The sequence below is a fragment of the Dendropsophus ebraccatus genome, chromosome 6 (genome assembly GCF_027789765.1).
Source record: "Dendropsophus ebraccatus isolate aDenEbr1 chromosome 6, aDenEbr1.pat, whole genome shotgun sequence".
NCBI lineage: Eukaryota > Metazoa > Chordata > Amphibia > Anura > Hylidae > Dendropsophus > Dendropsophus ebraccatus.
Window position 1 is genome coordinate 52153114 of NC_091459.1, and position 22586 is coordinate 52175699.

Genomic DNA, 22586 nt, shown 5'->3' on the forward strand with positions numbered 1-22586 from the left:
ATACCAGCCCTGCATGCAAAACAGTTAGTACTCCCTTACTTATATGAACTTAACGCTTCTTATGCTGAACTAACTAATTGATTCTGCATGGTGATCTGAGACTATAATTTTGTATAGTCCATTATGTATATCTTAGATCGAGAGGCATTCTCCTGCAGAGCAGGCCCCCCAAATAATCGCTGTTGCCAAGATGTAGATGTAGTTCCGTACCAAATACTTCCACACTTTGTAGTGCTATTTTACACTAGAATAACTCATTTTGTCAGCATTTATGATCTATGCTAAAGCTGTTAGAGCGTGAATGCAAGTTATTTATGGTACTCAGTTTTGTAAGCGTGTTTTATGTTTTACAGTAATAACAAGCAGTGGCTACAGTCCAAGATCAGCACACCAGTACTCGCCTCAGCTTTATCCCTCTAAGTAAGTGACAAGTTCTTTAACTTACGGGGAAAACTGTATATAGTTGTGTTAAGTACAGGGGCAATTAATAGATACATTTTTAATGATTTTGGAACTTTTCCATAAAAAAATGTAATTCTTATGCAGCATTATGTGAAAAATTGGGTGAAAAATGGGTCTAATTGATTACAAGCATCCAAATTATGAACATGCTCACTATTTACGACCATCTTTTAAAAAATATGGCTGCTTTATCAAAATAACAACCGTATTTTGATATTTTTTGAACATAGGCTTAAGATTTATACTCAGCATTTTGTAGCTTTTTCGGTGGCATTTATAGCATTATTTCTTTGCATTTTTTAAGCCAAATGTTACTTTAAAGTCTGTAATGAAATACTATAGTTCATGCATTTTGCTTTGCTTTGTGTTTTTGTGGCTTTTATTTTTTTCTAACCTGCAGAACGCTCTTGCTGTGCTGTTTTTTCTAGCTTTTTTTTTCTCCATAGGCTTTATTTTAGAGTTTGAAAAAGCGGAAAAATTGACAAACACCATAGAACACTGCAGTTATGCAGTTTAAAATACTGCATAGAAAGACTGTAAAGGAAGCCTTAAAGCACCTTAGCATTGTGTTACACTCAATTATTGATAGACCTCTGGGATGTGCTCTGCTAACATGAATAAATTGCAGTACAATTTCAGCTGGTAAACTTGATTCAGCAACCATGTACTGTATGTTGTGTGCAACCCAAATAAATATATATTTCCCCAACTGATTTACTCCCATACCCTATAGAACCTTGGTATAAAAACCCTGCCCTAACTTAGTAACATAAATAGTGCAAAGTTGATCCAGAAGAAGGCTATATCATGAGGTAGTTTCCCCATCTTGGCAGGAAAATTCCTTCCTGATTCCAAATCTGAATAATGCTATGTTCTTTTTTAGATGAAAAAATTGCCTTTTTTTTATAAAGATGGATGTTAATAATGATCATGATCATTATTTACAGCCACCATTATAAAATAATGGCCATTATTTTAAAGGGGAACTATTAGCAGTTTGACAAATCTTACCTGCTGATATGTCCCTATTTGCACAGCAGACGCAGAGGAGGAAGGTATGTCTATTACCGTCATCCTCAGTGCCAATTCCGTGCACTTAGTCATTCACTCCACGGTCCGTTAAGACCATTAAGAGCACTGCCCCGTCCCCATAGTGCTGGTCCACTCCCCAGATCATCGCTAGGGGGCAGGACAGGGCTCCTAATGGTCTTACTTGACCAAGGAGTGAACCAGGAGAGACATACCTTCATCATTGGTGCCTCCTGTGCGTTAGAGATATATCAGAAGGTTAGATTCATCTAACCTGCTCATAGTTCCCCTTTAAAAACAACAGCCGTTATTTTACCTAAAAAGACGTTATGGAACCATAGCGTAAATTGGGAAGCGGGACTTTGACGAGCTGCTTTATTATTTGTGAATAACTAGCATTAGTGACCATAGCTAGCATTGGTGATTCACTGAAAATTGCGGGCTGAACCTGGGCTTGCCTATAGCTATGTTCACACACCGTTTTCTTTTGACCTTTTGAAGGAAGCTGGGTACTCACAATCAGTGACAAATAGCAGCAGTCATGATTCTGTCTGCCATTAACCTCTTAAATTATGGTAAAACTGACATGATATCTTTAGGCTATGTTCACACACTGTCTTTTTAGACAGCCGTCATTTTTTTTTCATCAATACTCTTTTTATTTAAAGGGGTTATCCAGAGGAAGAGCAAGAAAGCTCCTACCTCTTTTGCTTTCCGGCGCTCCTTTCCCCCCCATGTCTGTGCTGACACTTCCACTGACGAGAAGGGGGCGGGAACATTTTGCGAGCAGTGATCATAAGCTACCCAATGTTACCGATGTCGTAACAATGGACATTGCGTGCAGGCATGGTTTCCCCAGTGCACAATGCCCGCAACATGCACTCATCCCCTTTAGCAGAATGGATTGGCAGACTGAGAAAGCAGAGCGCCAGAGAGCAGAAGAGGTAGGACACCACCACCACCCCATTTATTTTTTCATTCTGAAAAAAATAAGCCTGTACATGGAAAATTAGACTGTTATTAATGGGTTAAATATGTAGCTTTATTTTTAAGTATACATATACATAAGAAAAATCTACTGCACCAACTAATTCCAATGGTTACCTACACAAGTATCTGAATGGTGACAGTTGTGCATATCTTTTCTATATGTTGGCACCCTAATGTCTGCAGGCAGCACATGTAAACTGACATACCACTGTTGTATTTCAAGAATTAGTAGACAGAAAATAGAGTAGCGTATATTTGTATCTGTCAAAATAACATCCCTTCTGAGACCCCAAGTGATCTTGAATTAAATGAATAGGTGTCATGTGTAAAGTAGGACAGGACGGATGCTCTTTGTAACCCTAATAAAGTTTATGAGAATTGATCTAGACAACCCCTTTTAATGAAAACAAGCAGGATACGGCTATATAACACCTCTAGAATGCATGGAGCTGTAATACCATAAATATCTGTGGGCACCCATCCATACCACTGTGTGGTTATGATTCCATACAGCCATACAAGTTTTATCCTCTGGGATTCCATTTGAACATCATGTTCCTTTAGTTGCCTTATATTCTATTAATATAGCATATTTGACAACTTAGGTCTTAGTTGCATGCAACTTGCATTTATCTCAATGCTGGCAAAGTGTCATTTCGCGTGCAACCTAGGATTAAAAGTCCATCAAACTTGGATTGTGTGCAACACATACATTATAGCGCAAGTCGCACTGTGACCACATTAACAATAATTAAGACTATGGTCTGTCAACGTCTTTTTTAGGTCGTTGTTTGATAATGATGGGCATAAATAATAAATATGATCATTACTGACAGCCATCATTGTAAAATAAGAGCTGTTATTTTAAAAACAACATTGTGGGAACATAGCCTAGATGTGATGTTGCAATGCAACATTGTAATTATCATGTTGTACAACCAAAGTGGCTTTTTAAGGGGGGGGGCACTGTTGCATGGCAACAGCAGGGTCACAGTTTAGAGAGTGATCATATCCATGGGAGAGAAAAGCAGTACAGAGATATGAGTTACTTTATTAAAAGCAGCACATATGTTTTCCCTTACGTATATGTATGTGGTGCACATCTGATTTTACCTTCTTTGCTTTATGACACCACCCCTTGGCTATGTTCACACAACAGGATCTTGCAGCTGTCATTGCCGTTGGCCATCATAAAGACATCCGCTATTTGCCAAGGACAACCGTCTATAATGATCATGAGTAATTTCAATAAACATTAAAAGTGCAATCAGACAAGTGTACATTGTAGCCCTAAGAAACACAATGACAAAAAACTTTAGCCATAGGAACATAATCTTGTGGGAATACTGGAAAAACCAGTATCGGAATGAGGTCAACTGTACAATCAAGGTAACATGAATGGAGAAACCAGTCATCTGTTCGCATAAAAATATTAAATAAATTATAAATTCTCCTGTATCCTTTCCCCCGACACAACATGATTTCACAACATTCTCTCACATGATGTACATGTCGTTGGAGATTTATTAAAACTTGTTCCAAAAGAACAGTGGAGCAGTTGCCCATAGCAAACAACCAGATTCTAGCTTTCATTTTTTAGAGGTGTTTTTAATGATTAAAAAATCTTCTATGCTGTGTTTTTCTGTGTATAACCATTGTGTTGAGTTAGTTTCATGAGAAATCCTTAAAGTCCTTAAAGAGTCACTGTCATTAAAAATTTTTATGCAGAAATCAATAATCCAGGCGATTTTAAGAAACTTTGTAATTGGGTTTATTAGGCAAAAATGCCATTACCTGCATTCCAAAGTACTTTTCCCCGGTTCCCCCCTCTTCTCCTTTCTGTTATCCACTGCTCAGAATCAGGAAATCTCAACTGTTTTACATCAGTCAGATTCTGTCTGGGCTATGGAGAGGGGAGGGGTGAGGAGGAAGGAGGGAGATTAGTCGCCAGCAGAGAGCAGAGAACAAAGGATTACACCACAGGGAGCCGCTGAAAGCCCCTATTCAGAGGTCAGAGAGGTCAGTGCTGACGTCAGAGCAGAGAGCCTTGTGATGTGACTGTGAATAAACTCTTTGTTGTCCTGTTTTGGTGCTTCATCTCACTCCACCCCTCCCCTCTCCATAGAGAACAATGAAGACGGGAGGGGGGAGCTTCAAACTGCTTTTTCATGATAAAAATTCATTTCTTTTTGGCTAATAAACCCAATTACAAAGTTTCTCAAAATCGCCTGTACTATTGATGTCTGCAAAAAATTTTTTAATGACCATGACACTTTAAAACCACTTTGCCTATGGAAAGATTCTTTTATACCACCTGGCCCAGCGCTGATGCATACATCCTGGTGGTGTGGTCCATTTTTCAAACCGACTGATTCCCACCATCTGTGCTGGTTTGCAGTTAGGCCTGCTCAGTGCACTAGAGCCGCTGGGTCCGGTGTACTGACATCAATAAACTGGGGGCACTAGGCCTGCATCTAGTGTACTGAGCAGACCTAATTGCAGACTGACAAAACAGCCCAGATGGCGGGAGCCGGGCAGTCTTTAGAAAATGGACTGCACCGCCATGATGTACGTGCTGGTACTAACCAAGTGATATAAAACATTTTTCCATAGGCGAAATGGTTTATTCGCTTTAACCAAATTAAAGGTAAAGGTGAATCCGAACACATATGTATATGTAGGCCTCAAGGGCAAAAAAAGTCAGATGTCCACACTCCTTTAAATCAGAGATGGGGAATCTAAAGCCCTCCAACTGTGGCAAAACTACAATTGCCATCATGCCTGGACGGCCAAAGCTTTGGTATTTACTGTCCAGGCATGATGGGAATTGTAGTTTTGAAACAGCCTGGAGGGCTAAATGTTCCCCAACCCTGCTTTAAACAAAGAAAAGCATTAGCATACAAAACAAGAGGGAAAAGAAACAGGAAGGGTAAGGCTATGTTCACACACACTGCATAACAAAGGTAAAATACGGATGTATTCTCAGTATAATAATGTGCTCTGTTGAAGTCACTGGGAAATTAACCAGTAGTGTGAACACCATCTAGAATAACAGTTTTAATTGAACATTACAGCAGTCATTTTGCACAATACAGCCATTTTTTCTATTCACATATTGTTTTGGTCAACAAAGCCTCCTTCTTCTGAGATAATGTTAATAAAGCAGTTTATACTGTATGTTTACAATGTTTCATTGTATATATGCTAATTTTACACACACACACACACACACACACACACACACACACACACACATATGTGTGTGTGTGTGTGTGTGTGTGTGTGTGTGTGAGGAACGTGGCTGTCTTGTTAAATAGATTGATGCTAATAAAGATCATGACCAATATTAGCAGCCATCTATTTAACTAGAAGGCCTTGATTCCCCACTATGTTACTGAAGTGGGAACATAGCCTAATCCTACACAGTTCTATATTATTATTGTATACACTGGGTCAAACTGTTCAGTTCAATTTGCAGCTTTGGACACTAGGAGAAAAAGCAAATGTCTGTATTTGAACAGAAAAATAACAGAGGTTTTGGTGGTGTGTCACAGAGAGCTGACCATACAATGCAAGCATTCTCTGTACTCAGTGCATTCTCTGTGCAGTAAAAACTTGTTCTGTTCTTGTGTGCTGTTAATCAATACCACATCATGTCTGTGAGCGTGCAACGTGCAAAGGACTGTCACTTCCTGTGTTTGGGATTTTATTTTATTTTTTTGTGGACACAGAAAAGTCCAAATATCAGCATGGAGGGAGCAGGGACTGCAGTTTGACAGGAAGGGAGACACCTAGTGTCCATATGTATAATGTTTCTTTAAACAAAGAGAGAGTGTGTATTACAAGACTGATAGCAATCACATCCCCTATATAACATGTGACTTATATACTATATACTAAAGCTAAATGGTATTTTGTTTCCTTTTTTATATTAGGCCCTATCCACATATTCTCTCTACACCAGCAGCGCAGACTATGTCAGCCTATGCTGGTCAGACCCAGTACTCTGGAATGCAGCAACCTACAGTTTACACAGCTTACTCACAAACTGGACAACCATACAGTTTACCAACATATGGTATGTTTCTTCTTCTGTAATCTTGTGTTATCATTCTTGAATTAAAAGCTATCAGGAAGTGATTGCATGTGTCTTATGCAGATCTAGGAGTGATGCTTCCTGGTATCAAGACAGAAGGTGGTCTCCCTCAAACACAGTCTCCATTGCAGAGTGGTTGCCTAAGCTATAGTCCCGGATTTTCCACACCACAACCAGGCCAAACTCCATACTCCTACCAAATGCCAGGTATAGAAGTTAATGCTCTAAAAATCTGATAGATCAAAAATATAGTTTATATATATATATATATATATATATATATATAGAGAGAGAGAGAGAGAGAGAGAAAGAGAGAGTGAGTTGAACTATTATGTTAATCAGAGTATTAAAGCGATACTCAAATCAACTAGTGTCACAGAGTTACTTAACACTATAGATTTTTGTTTTTAATTTAAAGCGTAACTGTCATATTTTTTTTTATTGCAGAAATCAGTAGTATAAGCGATTTTAAGAAACTCTGTAATAGGTTTTATCAGCCAAAAAAGCCTCCTTCTGTACTCAAGAAGCAATCTCCCAGCCTCCCCCCCTGACTTCTTATCTGTGCATTATCAGGCAAACACGTCTTCATTACAGAGAAGCCAGTGAAGACGGGTTCGGCTCTCTCCATTCTATCCTTATGGAGGGGGGAGGGGCCGAGGGAGATGAGGGAGCAGGAAGAGGTGACATGAAGGTCAGCTGTTTGTAGACTGTCTGGGCACCTAAACCGCAGGATTCTGGGGTCAGAGAGGTCAGTGCTTATCTAGGAACTTACTGAGAGAAGATTGCAGGGTGTTGTGCTTTGCAAGACTGCTCCGTGCTCAGTCACTCCTAACAGCCCCTCCCCTCTCCATAGCCACATAATGGAGACAGAAATCCTGCTTCTTCTGAAGTGAGGGGGGAGGCTGGGAGATTGCTTTTTCAGTCCAGGAGGAAACTCTTTTGGTTAATAAAACCTATTACTGAATTTCTTAAAATCGCTTGTACTATAGATATTTAACCCCTTAAGGACCGGGGCAATTTAGATTTTTGCGTTTTCGTTTTTTCCTCCTTATGCATAAAAGGCCATAGCAGCTGCATTTTTTCACCTAGAGACCCACATGAGCCCTTATTTTTTGCGTCACTAATTGTACTTTGCAATGACAGGCTAAATTTTGCATAAAGGACACTGCAAAAGCAGGAAAAAATTCAATGTGTGGTGAAATTGAAAAAAAACCCACATTTTGTGTATTTAGTGGATATGTGTTTTTACGCCGTTCGCCCTGGGGTAAAACTGACTTGTTATATATGTTCCACAAGTCGTTATGATTAAAACGATATATAACATGTATAACTTTTATATTATGTAATGACCTGTAAAAAATTAAAACCATTGTTTACAAATATATGTTCCTTAAAATCGCTCTGTTCCCAGGCTTATAGCGCTTTTATCCTTTGGTCTATGGGGCTGTATGAGGTGTCATTTTTTGCGCCATGATGTGTTCTTTCTATCGGTACCTTGATTGCGCATATACGTCTTTTTGATCGCTTTTTATTAACATTTTTCATTCAAAAATTTTTGGGCGCTTAGGCAGGTTACCGTGCGAGATCACGAATGTGATTAATTAATAGTTCGGGCGATTATGCACGCGGCGATAGCAAACATGTTTATTTATTTATTTATTTACTTTTATTAATAACCTGGGAAAAGGGGGCTGATTCTGACTTTTATTAGGGGAGGGGGCTTTTTATTAATAACAACACTTTTTTTTTTACTTTTACACTTATACTAGAAGCCCCCATAGGGGACTTCTAGTATAAGTGCACTGATCTCTCGTAGAGATCTCTGCAGCATAGATATGCAGCCGGAAGTAAACGAGCGCCGAGCCGGGGTACGGCGCCATCTTGGAGCGGTCCCCGGCCGGCTTCAGTAACGGAGATCTCCCCACTAGACACGGAGATCTCCCCACTAGACACCAGGGATGACGCTGCAAACGGTAATCGGATGCAGCTGTCAACTTTGACAGCTGCATCCGATTACTGTATTAGCGGGCACGGCAATCGGACCGTGCCCGCTAATACCTGCGGTCCCGGGCTACAAGCGGCACCCGGGACCGCCACGGTTCAGAACGCGGCCACTGCGCGGCCCCGCTCTGAACGTCCTTAACGACCGCAGGGCGTAAATATACGCCTGCGGTCGTTAAGGGGTTAATGGTTTTTTTAAAAAATGACCCTGAAATGACAGTTACGCTCTAATTTTTATTAGTGATCTTGTTTTCTTTTAGCTAGAAATATAGCTTTGTTATAAACTGTAGTTATATTGCTGTATTGAACAATGAAAAGCTAAGTCAACGCTTTATTTTACAGGTTCAAGTTTTACCCCATCATCTAGTATTTATGCAAATAACTCAGTAACCAATTCAACAAACTTTAGTAATCCTCAGCAGGTAAGAAAAACCACAGGATGTGTCAATTGAACAAAAAGAAATATGCAGTTTCTTTTTTAACTACACATTGTACACTTTCGGGGGGATTCATGAACGTTACGCCAGAGGCGTATGCCAGGGAAAAGGTGCAGATTCGTCCCTTCTCCCTGATGTACGCCTCCTGTGCACCCCGCTTGTCTGATGGGTAGGCTGGTGGAGCTTGCGTGGGCGCGATGAGGCAGGGAGGAGGCATGGCCTCCTCCCCTGCCTCATTTATCATGATTTACGCCTGCTCTCAGGCGCAAATCGTGCCGCAAATCTACACCTGCTGGATTTGGTACACCGGGTTAAATTTCATGCTCCCGGCCAGCGGATTTAACTAAGAGGCATACGCCTCTGTGTATTCTGCTGGGGAAAAGGGGGCAGGGCTCCATATAACACTGGCGTACTTGTACGCCGCTCTTGGTAAATCCCCCCCCCCTTATCTTCTCAATAATATCATGTATAGAGATGAGCGTGATTTGAGCATGCTCCAGTGATTACCGGTGGCTGACGGATACAGCCCTAGGGAGTCCTGGTGGATGTAGTCTATGACCTATAGCTGTAATGCATGTTTTCCAGGACTCACTTGGGCTGCATCCAACTTTGTCAGCCACCAGTAATCAAATGCTGAGCAATTACATTTGAGCATGCTTGAGTCACGCTCATCTCTAAGTATGTCTACTTGTTTTATAACATGTTTCCACTTACTTTTGAGGGAATTCTGTTGGTGGTAAAGGTTTTTTTTAAGGAATGCCTCTGTATTAGATACCATAATCAAGTATATTATTCTATACAATTAAAAATGGAAATGCCGATGCATAGCTCCCTGCTGTTAACTAACACTCTTTTGACACTTTGGGTATGTGAGGCCATATGCAGAACTCTGGTACCTGTGTCTGGAGCTTTTCTTATGCTTACATTGAATGTTCGGGTAAAAGTATGGTATGAACGGAGTCAGAAAACAGTATGTATTTCTATTAGAGATGATCGAACCTGTTGCATGCTTGTGTATATTTGAACCTGAACACCCTGCATTTGATTACCGGTCGCTGAAGAAGTTGGATGTAGTCCTAAGGCTGCCTCGAAAACATGGATATAGGTCATAGGCTGTACCCATATACAATAAATTGTATCCATGTTTTCCAGGACTCCCTGGGAATGCATCCAACTTCTTCAGCCACCGGTAATCAAATGCAGATCGCTCAGGTTTAGACTAACCCGAGCATGCACAAGGTTCACTCATCTCTAATTTCTTTACATCTACACTTCCCAGAGTGCCTTGGCTTGTTATAGATTAACTCTAAAGTTTAGTTTTAGTTTTTAGCGGATTGCCATTATATATAAAATGAGAATCTGTAAGAAACAAAGCTGCTGTTCGGCGAGTATCTATAGTAACAGAGGCAAACATGGAATAAAGACAGTAGGAAGATTTCCTTTTATATATAAGCATGCATACCAATAGGCAAAAATGCCCAAGAAAATATGTTTGGAATGGATGTCATGGAAGAAAAATAGCTTGATATATTGTTTGGAGGTGAAAGTGACACATACCATCTGCAAATAACAAGCTGACATTCTCGGGAACATCACTTCAGATGTGAGGGTGACCCCCGGCTGGGTGACCCATAGTTTACCTTGCATTATGCTTCTAACTTTCTATTTGTGTCACTTTTATTGATCTTGTGTGTGGGAAAATATTATATATAGATAATTTAGCAGTTATGGCTCATGGTCGCGAGTTTTTTCCTGCTAGGGGGGTTTGCTTTCAGCTGACAGATCTGCAGTTGGTAATATTATACAAGATATACATCTGGGGAAAAAAATGTATGTAAAACCATTGCTATGGATGAAAAGGCGAACAGTATGCCTTTTTAGAACTCCTCGTAGCACCTGTGGAAAAGGCTTTAAGGAATGTGCTGTAATGATAGGCTACGGCACAGCATTTAATGTGACTAAGATGTTAAGACCAAGCATTTTGTAAGCGATTTTCTTCGGTTATGTGTTAATTCAATGTTAAATCTACCTGAAGTAACAGGATCCTGGCTTCAACCTAGTGTTAAGTGCTAATTAATCCTCGCTACTGCCAAATCTCAAATAATCATTTTACTACTCTGCTTAATAAATTGTTCCTACTGTTCTAGGATTATCCCTCTTACACAGCTTTCGGCCAAAACCAATATGCACAGTATTACTCAGCATCAACATACTCAGCCTATATGACCCCAAATAACACAGTGGATGGCACCTCATCATCATCAACGTATCAGTTACAGGATTCACTTTCTGGCCTAACGTCCCAACCAGGTACAGATCTTCATTCAGGTAAATCGTGGATTAGATTTGCTCTTTGAGAGAGATTTGTATGTGCTATGTACTGTATATCAAGCTGTTGTCAAGATATAATTCTGACATTTACAGGAGAATTTCAGCAAAAATGAAAAAAAAAAAAAAAAACAGTGCACGGGAACGGGAACATAATAAAGAATCTATACTTACCTGTCCCGGTGCCCTGCAGTGCTGCATTACCACTCATGGACCCTGGCCAGCCTCCTCTGGCATCTGCTTCTGCAGGTGTCACATTCTGGCTTAGGGATGTCCGCTCAGCCAGCTATAACTTATCTATGCAAGGTTCACTGCCCACTTGCCTTTGTCTCATTGCTTTTCCAACCCACTCCCCAACTGTTCCCCACATGCTTCACAAACTTCCCATCCTGCTACATCTTTAAAAATATCATTCTGATGTTTCCCCCAACACTGTGGCTGCAGCTGCCCTTGCACCCTCTAGTGTTGAGCAAGCACTTAATTACTTGTTACTCTAGTCAAGTATATTTCAATGCTTAAGTATTCGACTCAAACGTTTAACCAGGTGCCCCCTGTTCGGCAGAGTGAAGGGTGGCTGGTTCACCTGTCGTTCTAATTTTTGTATATTTCATAAACTTTAAGGGATGTTTAAATGAAGTATACAAAAATGAAAATGAAAAAATGTAATAGGTTTCTGCAAGACACTTAAGAACTCTGGTGGTATGCCAGTTATTGAAGGTTTATGGCAACCTTTTCCCAAGCACCATCAGGTGCTTGGTTGAGCATCGAGCTCAACCGAATACCACAATGTTTAATTAAGCACTATGCTTGACCAAGCATTCTTGCTAAACACTAATGCCCTCATAACTACCATGCTACCCTCCAAAAACTTGGGTCAAACGGTTAGTGCCTCAGGTGGTAGTATTACCCAAGATATTAATGGCCCCCCACACAATTTGTGCCCTACACAGTAACAGAGCTCCCTTACTGGCATCAACCAAAATGCAACTATTTATCCCTCTTGCCACTAGGTAGTGATTTGCAACTGAGACAATCCCTGTTTCCGCACTACAAACAGAAAATGTCTTAAAGTGTAACTGTAAGTTGTAAGAACATGTCATCAGGCATTTCAAATGTTACTGATCACAGTGGGTCTCACTTGTATGGCCCTCTGCAATTCTGAAATACAGCCGAGTGAGTTTCACTTCATTGCAGTCCAGATTATGAGTGAACCACACTTCCGCTTACTCTACCAGCTGTATCTAAGGATTTTTCCTGAGACACGCTGCAATCAGAAACTTTTGCATTGTCTAATGACATCAATACAAAAAATCCAACAGCATTCAAAAAATTTCAAAGGGTCTTCAAAATGTATTTAGCAACCAAGCACATAGCAAAAGACGTGCTTGATAAACCTCCATGTGTTCGAAGCGTTGCTATGTACTTGGTTGCTAAATACATTTTGAAGCTCAATGAATGCTATTGGATTTTCTGGATTGTTATCTACTGGCCACCTATGGGATTGCATCCTCCAACTACAGTATTTGCCATTTTGGCTTTACATTGGTGCTGTTGGACCTCTTTCTTTGTGTTATGCCTGATGACATGTCAAAGGTTACTACAAGCGACAGTAACACTTTAAAGTGTTGATGGTGACTGAGAGACGTTTAAAACAATGTAATTATAATCACAATTATAATTTAATAGTATTATGGTTAGCTAATTCTAATAATTATGCAAACTGCACACACTAAGGCTGTGTTCACACATGCATTTCCATTGCATGGAACACACTATGTGATTTCTCGTCCGTCATTACCGATGACCATCAAAAAGACGTCCTATATTTGCTAATGATGGACGTCTACAATGCTCATGATCACTATAGACGGCCGTCAAAAAGACATCTGATATTTGTTAAATGGCGTCTGTCCATAATGAACATGAGCATTATAGATGGTCGTCATTAGTATCGGACGTCTTTAAGACTGACGGCATTGGTGACGGCTGAAAAGTTGGGTAGTGTGAACACAGCCCATTACTGCATCATGTCTTTGCCGTCCATCCATACAGCCATCCTTTATTGGGTTACTGCGATGAAACTACAATGTGTGCAAACATATCCTCATCATATAATTATGTGGCTGGTTTATTTGATGAAACTCAGAATGCAAACAATTGGCTCCCAAAATTTTCTACTTCACCCTAATCCTGAGGATGTGGATAAGTAGCACCTGGTTTGCTTGGGTCCCTTCAGCAATAGACCCAGGTGTAGTTGACTAGAAGGCTATGTTCCCTCTTCGAGAACATATTGGAAGAGTGCGGCCATCTTGTTAAATAAATGGCTTTTAGTAAAGAACATGATCTTTATTATGATGGCCGCATTCCCCCAATATGTTCCTGAAAAGGGAACATAGCTGGAGAATGAAAACCTTCGCTGTTAAGTAAAATGAGGCCCACGATTCATATAAATGCTTTTGTGTTTCCAAATGGGATGGTTTACAATTTTATAATATAAATGTATTACAAATGTATTATAATATAATAATATAATGTAATATAAATCCACCTCCAGATTCAGAAAATATGTGCTCCTCAGCCAGTTCCTATATGTTACAATTAAAACAAACGGATAGGTGAAAATCTAGGAAATATAATATGTGTGATCTATATAATTTTATAAATCTTTTGCTTGAGTATCAAGAGACATTTCCATTTTTTTTTTTCAAATTCTATTTGTTGCATCTGGAACGACTGTAAACAGGGATATATGGGTAAATACCTCTTTAACGCACTCTTGCATACAAAAGGTTAATGCAAATCAGCCTTAGGAGAACCAGACAGTTAAAAGTCCAGTTGTTCAAAAACCATGCAGTGCTGACTTGTGCAATTCTAAAATAGATGCATACCTTGCGTTCAACAGGACAGCTGCTCATTCTGAATCAGAGATTAGCTTAATGAAATAAAGTTGGTTCTGAAGGAAGAAATAGTGAAGTGAAGGGCACAACAGTTGAGGTTCACTTACAAAGTGGTTAGGCAAAACCCCAAGAACATTAGTGATTGGACATTGATCGCAGCTACAACCCCTAGCAAAAATTATGGAATCACCCCACTTACAGGATGAATATCCAGCAATTTGTATTTTATAGATTTCATTTGTTTGAAGTCAGTTTCATGAAAATATATAGTGTATAATCCTGCATCCGGTATGGGTCATAGAACCTTGTGCTTGTTGTATCCATTACATTTATAGGTATGTAACTTCTTCAAGGGTGTTAGAGTTTTGTGTAGGTGCAGTGATAATTTTTGAGGTTTATAACATTGTCAAAGTTTAATATAATGTATAGAATTAGAAGAGTAATCCAAAAGATATTAAAAGCCTCCCAGCCCCTCCACCCAGCTCTGAGTGACAGGCTCTTCATTTCAGGTAGCCTGGAAGGGCTCTTCGTCAAAGTTGAGAAGGTAAATGGGGAAGTTCTCAAAACAGAGAGTACTGGGTAATTACAATGAAGAACCTGCCTCTTAGGCACTCAGTAGCGGATTATAATGTGGATGGTTTGTGCGGCTGCCCGGGTTCTGATGCTCCTGAGGGGCCTACGGTTGTCTGAACCTCCTAGTTTCTATCTCACTGCAGCTGCAGATCACTTGAGGGCCCACCAGAGCATCCTCTAGTGTGACCTCCAGATATGTGCAGCTGCAGGGCTGTCTCTGGAATCCAAGGCCTCGAAGGCGCACAGTTTAGCTACATAACACTGACAGGCAGCTGGGACTTCTGGTGCAGGCAGCGTCTGTAACACACTGCTTCTGCTGCAAAACAGAAGAGGAAAGCGTGTGCTGGGAGAAATGCATCAACGGGGGAGTGTGTAGGAGGTGAGTTCTTCTATTTTTTTTTTTTTATTTTAGGGGAGCTGCATGATGGAACATGGACTAATGGGTTGACTAAACAAGGGGACATGGCTTAAGGGGGTGACCAGGGTTCTTAGTCATGTAGGCTGCATGACTAGGAAAAAAAGTATCATCATACTCCTCATCTTGTCCCCTATGTTCTGAGGCTGCTGTTACTTGAAATGAGTAAAGCATGCTGTCTGCCCGCTCCATGGAGAAGATGGATACAGGCTGTATCCATGTTTTCCAGTCAATCTCCCAGCTGTCTCCACCTTCTCAATGCAGCGGGCAGACAGCGGGATTTAAAAGCCAATCATTTTGCTTCAAACGAAGCTACACAAAGCCTGCTTCACTCATTTCTAGTTGGAAATACATGTTTATGGACATTAATAGATACATGGGGGCAGATTTATCAGACATGGTGTAAAGTGAAACTGGCTTAGTTGCCCCTAGTAACCAATCAGATTCCACCTTTCATTCATCACAGACTCTTTGGAAAATGAAAGGTGGATTCTGATTGGTTGTAGGGGCAACTGAGCCAGTTTCACTTTACACCACGTTTGATAAATCTCCCCTATGGTGTAAATAATAAATTGTAATAGGAAATTTAAATGAAATGCTAGTTGTTATTTCCTCCATTTTCCAGTTTATGTTTTCCACTGAAGAAAATAATTTACCCTTATTTCTCTGCTAAAACCAGTGGTCTGCATCAGTGTGTTAAGAAGTATCACAACAGAAATGGTACAGAACAGCTGCCTCTTCTATAGTGCCCTTTTGGCTTGTAACCATTTGACTTTTTTCCAACAGCCCAAGAAGCAGATGTGGTAAAGTGTGATCAGTATATGTTTGAAAACTATAAAAAAAATGATGCCAGAAGTGGTCAAAGGGATTGTAAAAAATCGTGGAGTCTTGATTATAGGAGAGGAAATGGATTTATGGACAACAGGGGAATGCAAAAATAAGGGATTCTGCCATTCAGAAAAACACAAAGGTTATTGTAAATGTCTCAAGTCAATCGGTATATACTTCCCAAACAAAAACCCAATTAAATATACATATGAATACACTGCTCCTGGTTCCTTTCTGTTTATATGTATGAGAAAGGATTTTCTCATTTTTCCCACATGCCGTTTAAAAAGTGAAACTGGGATTTGCATGAAACAACGTCATGTTTGTTTTTAAATAGGATGCTGTGCAGTGTTTCATACGGAGTCACCGAGGCACATTTAAAGTGCACTGCGCAATTGTAAAAACCTGTTGCACTGCAGAACAGGACAAAACTGCATTTTATTATGGGAGAGAACATGTATAAACAATGCGAACCAGTAAATTATTCCTAGCATACAGTAAAAGTCCATTTTGTTGGGTGTAGTGCCTGGTATATTTTGATTAGCACATAGAAACATATTGTTATGGGCTATATTCCAAGCAGCCATGTGCAACTAAGTTGGGCAATAACCGTGGCGAAAATGATGTAAGTACAACATGTTTTTAATACACCTACTATTGCCTACTTAACTATGGCTGTGTGTTGTGAACTCAAGACTTGTCCACTTACAATAAATAAACGAAACTAGAAAAGTTTGCTCTGTGAGGAAATATAAACTTAGTTTACTTCTCCACATTTCATTTGTTTCAGATGTCTGCAGATTTATAGTGGGTTGGGAGAAACCAACTAGTTGTGACTAGTGCTGTATATATATATATATATATATATATATATATATATATGTCATCAAGTTCTATTATTATGACCACTAGCCAGCTACTGTGCAGAGACAGGAGCTGGAATGGCTGACAGGTTTGCCAAACTTTGGTTCAAACCAAACCTTAAACAAACCACACTTAAACAGCTGAGTGATTGAAGGCCTTGAAGCTGTTTTTAGTGCGGTTCAAAAAAATCATCGATACTTACCTGTCCACAATACCCCAGTGTCAATCTTTCCCAGTCCCTGGAGACACCAAAATCCAGTTCAGCCAAACATTTACTGAGACAGGACAATGCCACGGTAGTGACAGCCAAACAATGACTGACTGAGATGAAACAGCTTGGTGACCAGTGATTGTCTAAACGGGCTGTCACTCTTATCTCGAGAGGATACCAGTGGAGCGTGGACAGGTGAGAATTAGGGATGAGCGAACCGGCCGAACTATTGGTTTCTGATTCCTGCTGTCTACCCGCTCCGTGGAGAGGGTGGATACAACCTTGAGGACTTCCTGGAAAACTGGGATACAGCCATAGCCATAGGCTGTATCTCAGTTTTCTAGGCGGTGTTCAGGCTGTATCCACCCTCTCCACGGAGCGGCAGACAGCGGTAATCAGTAGTCGATAGTTTAGGTTCATACGAACCCGAACCTCAGCCAGTTCGCTCATCCCTAGTGAGAATGCCATTTTTTGTTTTGTTTTTTTAAGATGTGCAGCTGCCATCCTTTTGAACTTGTTCTGAAATTTGGTTCTTAATAAATCTTGGTTTGGGAAGTTCAATCACTGGATGCGGGTGCTGTCTGTCCCAATCAGACAGTGATTGGCTGAGCAGGCTATCACTCAAGTGGTGTATTCTTACCAGTCACAGTGCTCTCTGCTGCCACCTGCAAAGAACATTTTCTTTCCAATCAACTGGTTTCTGACACTAGGACTATGAGGACAATTGATATATAGAATTGTAAAGTGCTACGGAATCTGTTGGCGCTATATAAATGAAAATTATTATTATTATTATTTATTATTATTATTATTATTAGTAGTAGTAGTAGTAGTATCATATCATAGTTATTTCATACCCAAAAAGGATTTGATTGTTATGTTAGGATGCATTGTAGATAAAATGATTCATCTTACATTTCCATACTCTTGACTATCATTTTGTTTAAGATTCTGTACATGCAGCTAGTTGTCCCTTTAAGACTAGAAAAGCAAAGTTAAAGGAGAAGTCTGGCGTTTTCTAAAATGCGGCAGCCGGCAGGGGGGAATTTGATTACAAGTAGGAACTTCCTCTTCCCATGCAGTGGGACTGGCCCGGAGACCCCCGCCGGAAGGCATTTTCCCGCCACTCACTGTGGGCATTGCTGGAGCTGGCCTGCACTGCCATGCATTCATAATTCCTCAGTTTCCGGATGTGCATACAGAGCTGTCCAGAATGTCCTATAATTTACGGCCTATTTTCCATGGACACCCTTCTGGCCCATCTCCAGTGCTAATGGTACATTCACTAACGACAAATATTGGCCATTATTATACAAATTAAAATACAGCTGTCCAAAAAAACGGCCGTCTTTTTTATGGGACCGGCCTAGAGACCCCCGCCAGAAGGCATTTTCCGCTGAGTCATGAAGATGTCACAACTCGGAGGAAAATCCCTGTCCCGGCTGACTTGTCCCAGAGTTTGGCGGGGGTTCTGAGTCCGGTCGCGCCACTCACTGTGGGCATGCTTCCACTTGTTATCAATTTCCCCCCTGCCCCTGCCGGCTGCCGCATTTTAGAAATCAACGGACTTCTCATTGAAACACAGTCACTTATGACATTTATCAGGCAGAACTATAGAACCCTTTTTCCTAATATGTGCTTGTTTTTTTCAGGAGATTTTGACACAGTACAGAGTCCCTCAACACCTATCAAAGATCTTGATGACAGGACATGTAGAAGTGCTGGGTCAAAGTCTCGAGGTAGAGGCAGAAAAAATAATCCATCACCTCCACCTGACAGCGATTTGGAAGTAAGTTCATCATTCTTGAATACACTGAAAGAGGTTTGATCAAAGATGTTCAAATATAACTGTCAAACAAGTGTCCCTGGTCAGGTCTTTAAGCATGTAGTCAGGGTATTTGCCGTCTGGCTCATAAATAAGGAATATGTTATTTTTTGGTTGCAGATATTTATTTATATAGACTGTTGTTGCCATTGCCAACATTTAAAAAATCCAAGTTTATTTTCATCTATGAAGATTCAGAGCTGGCTTCTATCCCAGGTACTATTGAATATGGATTCACATGTACATTTGAGCAGTTTGGTACAAGGCGCTTTATGCTGTTTCAAAATGACATAATACTGTCCTGTGTTTTTACTGAATGCAGGATTTTTTATTTTATTGAGATGCTGATTTGTATGTGGAAATTTCGTAATTCTTATAAACTGTTCAGTTCGGAAGAGCCCCCTTTCTAATATATTTAAAGAGGTTATCCAGCGCTACAAAAATATGGCCAATTTCTTCCAGAGACAGCACTGCTCTTGTCTCCAGTTTGGGTTCAGTTTTTGCAACTTAGTTCCATTGAAGTGAATGGTGCTTAATTTCAAACCACACCTGAATTGGAGACAAAAGTGGTGCTGTCTCTGGAAGAAAGTGACCATATTTTTGTAGGGCTGGATAATCCCTTTAATCCAACATTAAGGTGTTGAACTATTGAAAGCATATAAAGAAGTTGATTTTTCCCAATAAGGCTGGATTCTTTGTTTATACCAGGGCTGTGGAGTCGGTAAGCCGCAGCTCCGACTCCGACTCCAACTCCGACTCTTGATTCTTATCAGGACCGACTCAGACTCCGACTCCCGCTCATTCATAAATGGCCAGTCAGATACCAGGGGAGTTATTTATCACACTGGCTCAGCAGCTTCTCCCTAATGTTCTACATGATCCTGGGGCGACTTTTCAGTGAATAAAGGAATACTGTATATAAAGCAGATTCTCCTGTGTGTGCAGTGGATGCAGCCAGTCTCCAGCCTCCATGTCCTGAACTACTCACAACTAGACTAAATGAAGCAGGTGATCTTTTCCTGCTGACAGTCTTCTATGTTTCTAACTAAATATTCACCATACTTAAAAAAACACTGCTAACAATGCCAGATACCTGTAATATAAAGGTCAGCCATAGTGATATAAAGGGGGTCACGCATAGTGATATAGAGAAGGGTCACACATAGTGATATAGAGAGGGGTCACACATAGTGATATAGAGGTCACACAGTGATATAGTAGGTCACTGTGGGGGCACGCAATAGCACCCGCACACACACACAGCCTGCTGCAGCTATAGCATACACACACACACAGCTTGCTACAGCCATAGTGCACACCACACACACTCGGCTTGCTGCGGCCATAGCACACATACACACAGCCTGCTGCAGCCATAGTGCACACACACACACACACACACAGCTTGCTGCAGCCATAGCACACACACAGCCTGCTGCAGCCATAGCATACACTCACAGCCTGCTGCAGTCATAGCACACACACAACCTACTGCAGCCATAGCACACACACACACATACACACACACAGCTGCCGCCATAGAACACTGAAGAAAAACACACAATCTTCTCCCAGAGAGGAAACACCACACTGAGGACAGAGGTTACTGCTACACTACTTATGTCTTCTCCTCCTCCTCTATATTACACAGGAAATCTTCATATTACACTGCTGCTCATATACAGTCATCCAGGAAGAGAACAGCACAGATCTCCCCCCACACAATGGACTCTTCCAGCTCAGAAACAAAGTGCTAAATAGTGACCGACAACTTTTCCATGACCCCCCTTATCTAATAGGACCAGTGTCCTATTACTGATATATTCCCCGACCACCCTTATGTAATAGGGCCAGTGTCCTATTAGAATGTTGCTCATAATGTATATTCATGAGCAAAACTTGTAAAATTCATATCAAAATTAAATTCTACATTTTTAAAAGATTTTTTTAAAGCTTGAGTCAGAATTGGTACATTTTTTTCCGACTCCAGCCAAAACTAGCTCCGACTCCAACTCCAACTCCGACTCCAGCCAAACTAGCTCCGACTCTGACTCCACAGCCCTGGTTTATACTGTAATGGTACATTCATGCATGCCATATCCACTGTGGATTCAATGTGGTGGATTTTACTGAAAAAATGCTAATCAATGCATTTAAAGTCATTTGCATAGCTGCTGCAGATCAGTTGCACATAATAAACAGCAGCTGTGCAGCATGTGAATATATCCTATGACTGGTTTTATATGTTCTGTTCTATGTTCCAGTAAACACACATTCCTTAAACAACTCTAATGGTGCGTTTACACGAAACGATAATTGGCCCAATCGTACGATTAACGATGTCGGAGTAACTATTTTTTTTTCATAACGATCAGCGTTTATACGGTACGATATATCATACGGAAAATTCGTTTTGCAATTGCTTAAGCCTATCTCTCACATTGGTTAAATCGGCGAACGACTGTTCACACGGAACGATCTGCGAATTTTTCTCGAACGACGAACGACAATTTGATAACATGTTGAAAAATCAAAATCAAAGTCGTTGGATCGTTCGCTGCGTTTACACGTACGATTATCGTTCGAATTCAATCGTTATCGCACAAATTTGCACGATAATCGTTACGTGTAAACGCACCTTTAGTCCCCCTTCACACTTCTGTGGCAATTTTTACGATCAGTGTTTCCTAATTGTAATATCTGACTCACCTCTTGCAGGCTGCAGAACATACTCCTCTGTTGCAAGCTGCAGAACATACTCACTTGTGCAAACTGCAGAACATACCTGTTGCAGGCTACAGTGGTGCCCTCCTGCAGCTTCTCCCTCTGCCTTTGGGCTTTGAAAGCACACAAGTGCCGTCAATCATGCACCGCAATGCTGGGGAGGAGAGCAGTCCTGTCAAACACACATTTAACTGTATGTGCTCCTGATTAGGGACATGTATAGTTAAAGGGCCAGTGTCAACACCCAGCCGCACCTGCCCCATTGCTGAAGCTGGCCCGCACTGCCATGTATTCATAGTTCCTCGCAGTTTCCGGATGTGCATTCAGAGCTGTCCGGAATGTCCTATAATTTGCTGATGGTAGATTCGCTTTAACGACAAATAATGGCCAATATTATACAAATTAAATTACAGCTGTCAAGAAAAAAACCTCCGTCATTTTGACTGTGTGTGAATATGATAATTGATAACAGCCGTTATTTTGCAACAACGGACGTTGTTTGCCCTTAGTCTAAAAGTTTCCTTAGAATAATATATAATATAATATATAATATTATATATATTATCGGAGCAAACACCTAGGATGTTACCACAATTGAAATACTGACTTAACACACAGGACCATATACACCTAAGGTGAGATTTAACAAAGGATGTAAAATATACCCTGGTGTAAACTGCCCAGAGCAACCAATCACAGCTCAGTTTTCAGCTCTGGTAAAATGATAGAGGAGCTGTGATTGGTTCCTGCGGGCATTTCACCCCAGTGTATATTTTACACCCTTTGATAAATCTCCCTCTAGCTGCCTTCACACACACCGGATCCACAATGGATTTCCCGCTGCAAATTTGCATCCAAATCCGCTGTGGATCCAGTGTCAGTGCATCCCTATGAGAATACATACTC

The 22586-nt window shown here is 40.6% G+C and overlaps 1 protein-coding gene across 8 annotated transcripts in view; it reads left to right on the plus strand.

Moving 5' to 3' along the window:
* EYA4 (EYA transcriptional coactivator and phosphatase 4) overlaps nucleotides 1-22586 on the plus strand; it is a 251265-nt gene that overhangs the window by 174558 nt on the left and 54121 nt on the right. For 5 of the 8 annotated variants that reach the window (XM_069973713.1, XM_069973714.1, XM_069973716.1 and 2 more), the window contains 6 exons: nucleotides 354-420; nucleotides 6417-6559; nucleotides 6641-6784; nucleotides 8921-9000; nucleotides 11163-11343; nucleotides 18784-18920. In XM_069973713.1, the coding sequence (XP_069829814.1) occupies nucleotides 354-420; nucleotides 6417-6559; nucleotides 6641-6784; nucleotides 8921-9000; nucleotides 11163-11343; nucleotides 18784-18920 (752 nt within the window). The remainder of the gene's footprint in view (nucleotides 1-353; nucleotides 421-6416; nucleotides 6560-6640; nucleotides 6785-8920; nucleotides 9001-11162; nucleotides 11344-18783; nucleotides 18921-22586) is intronic. The other 3 variants (XM_069973715.1, XM_069973718.1, XM_069973720.1) reach the window with 1 other exon arrangement.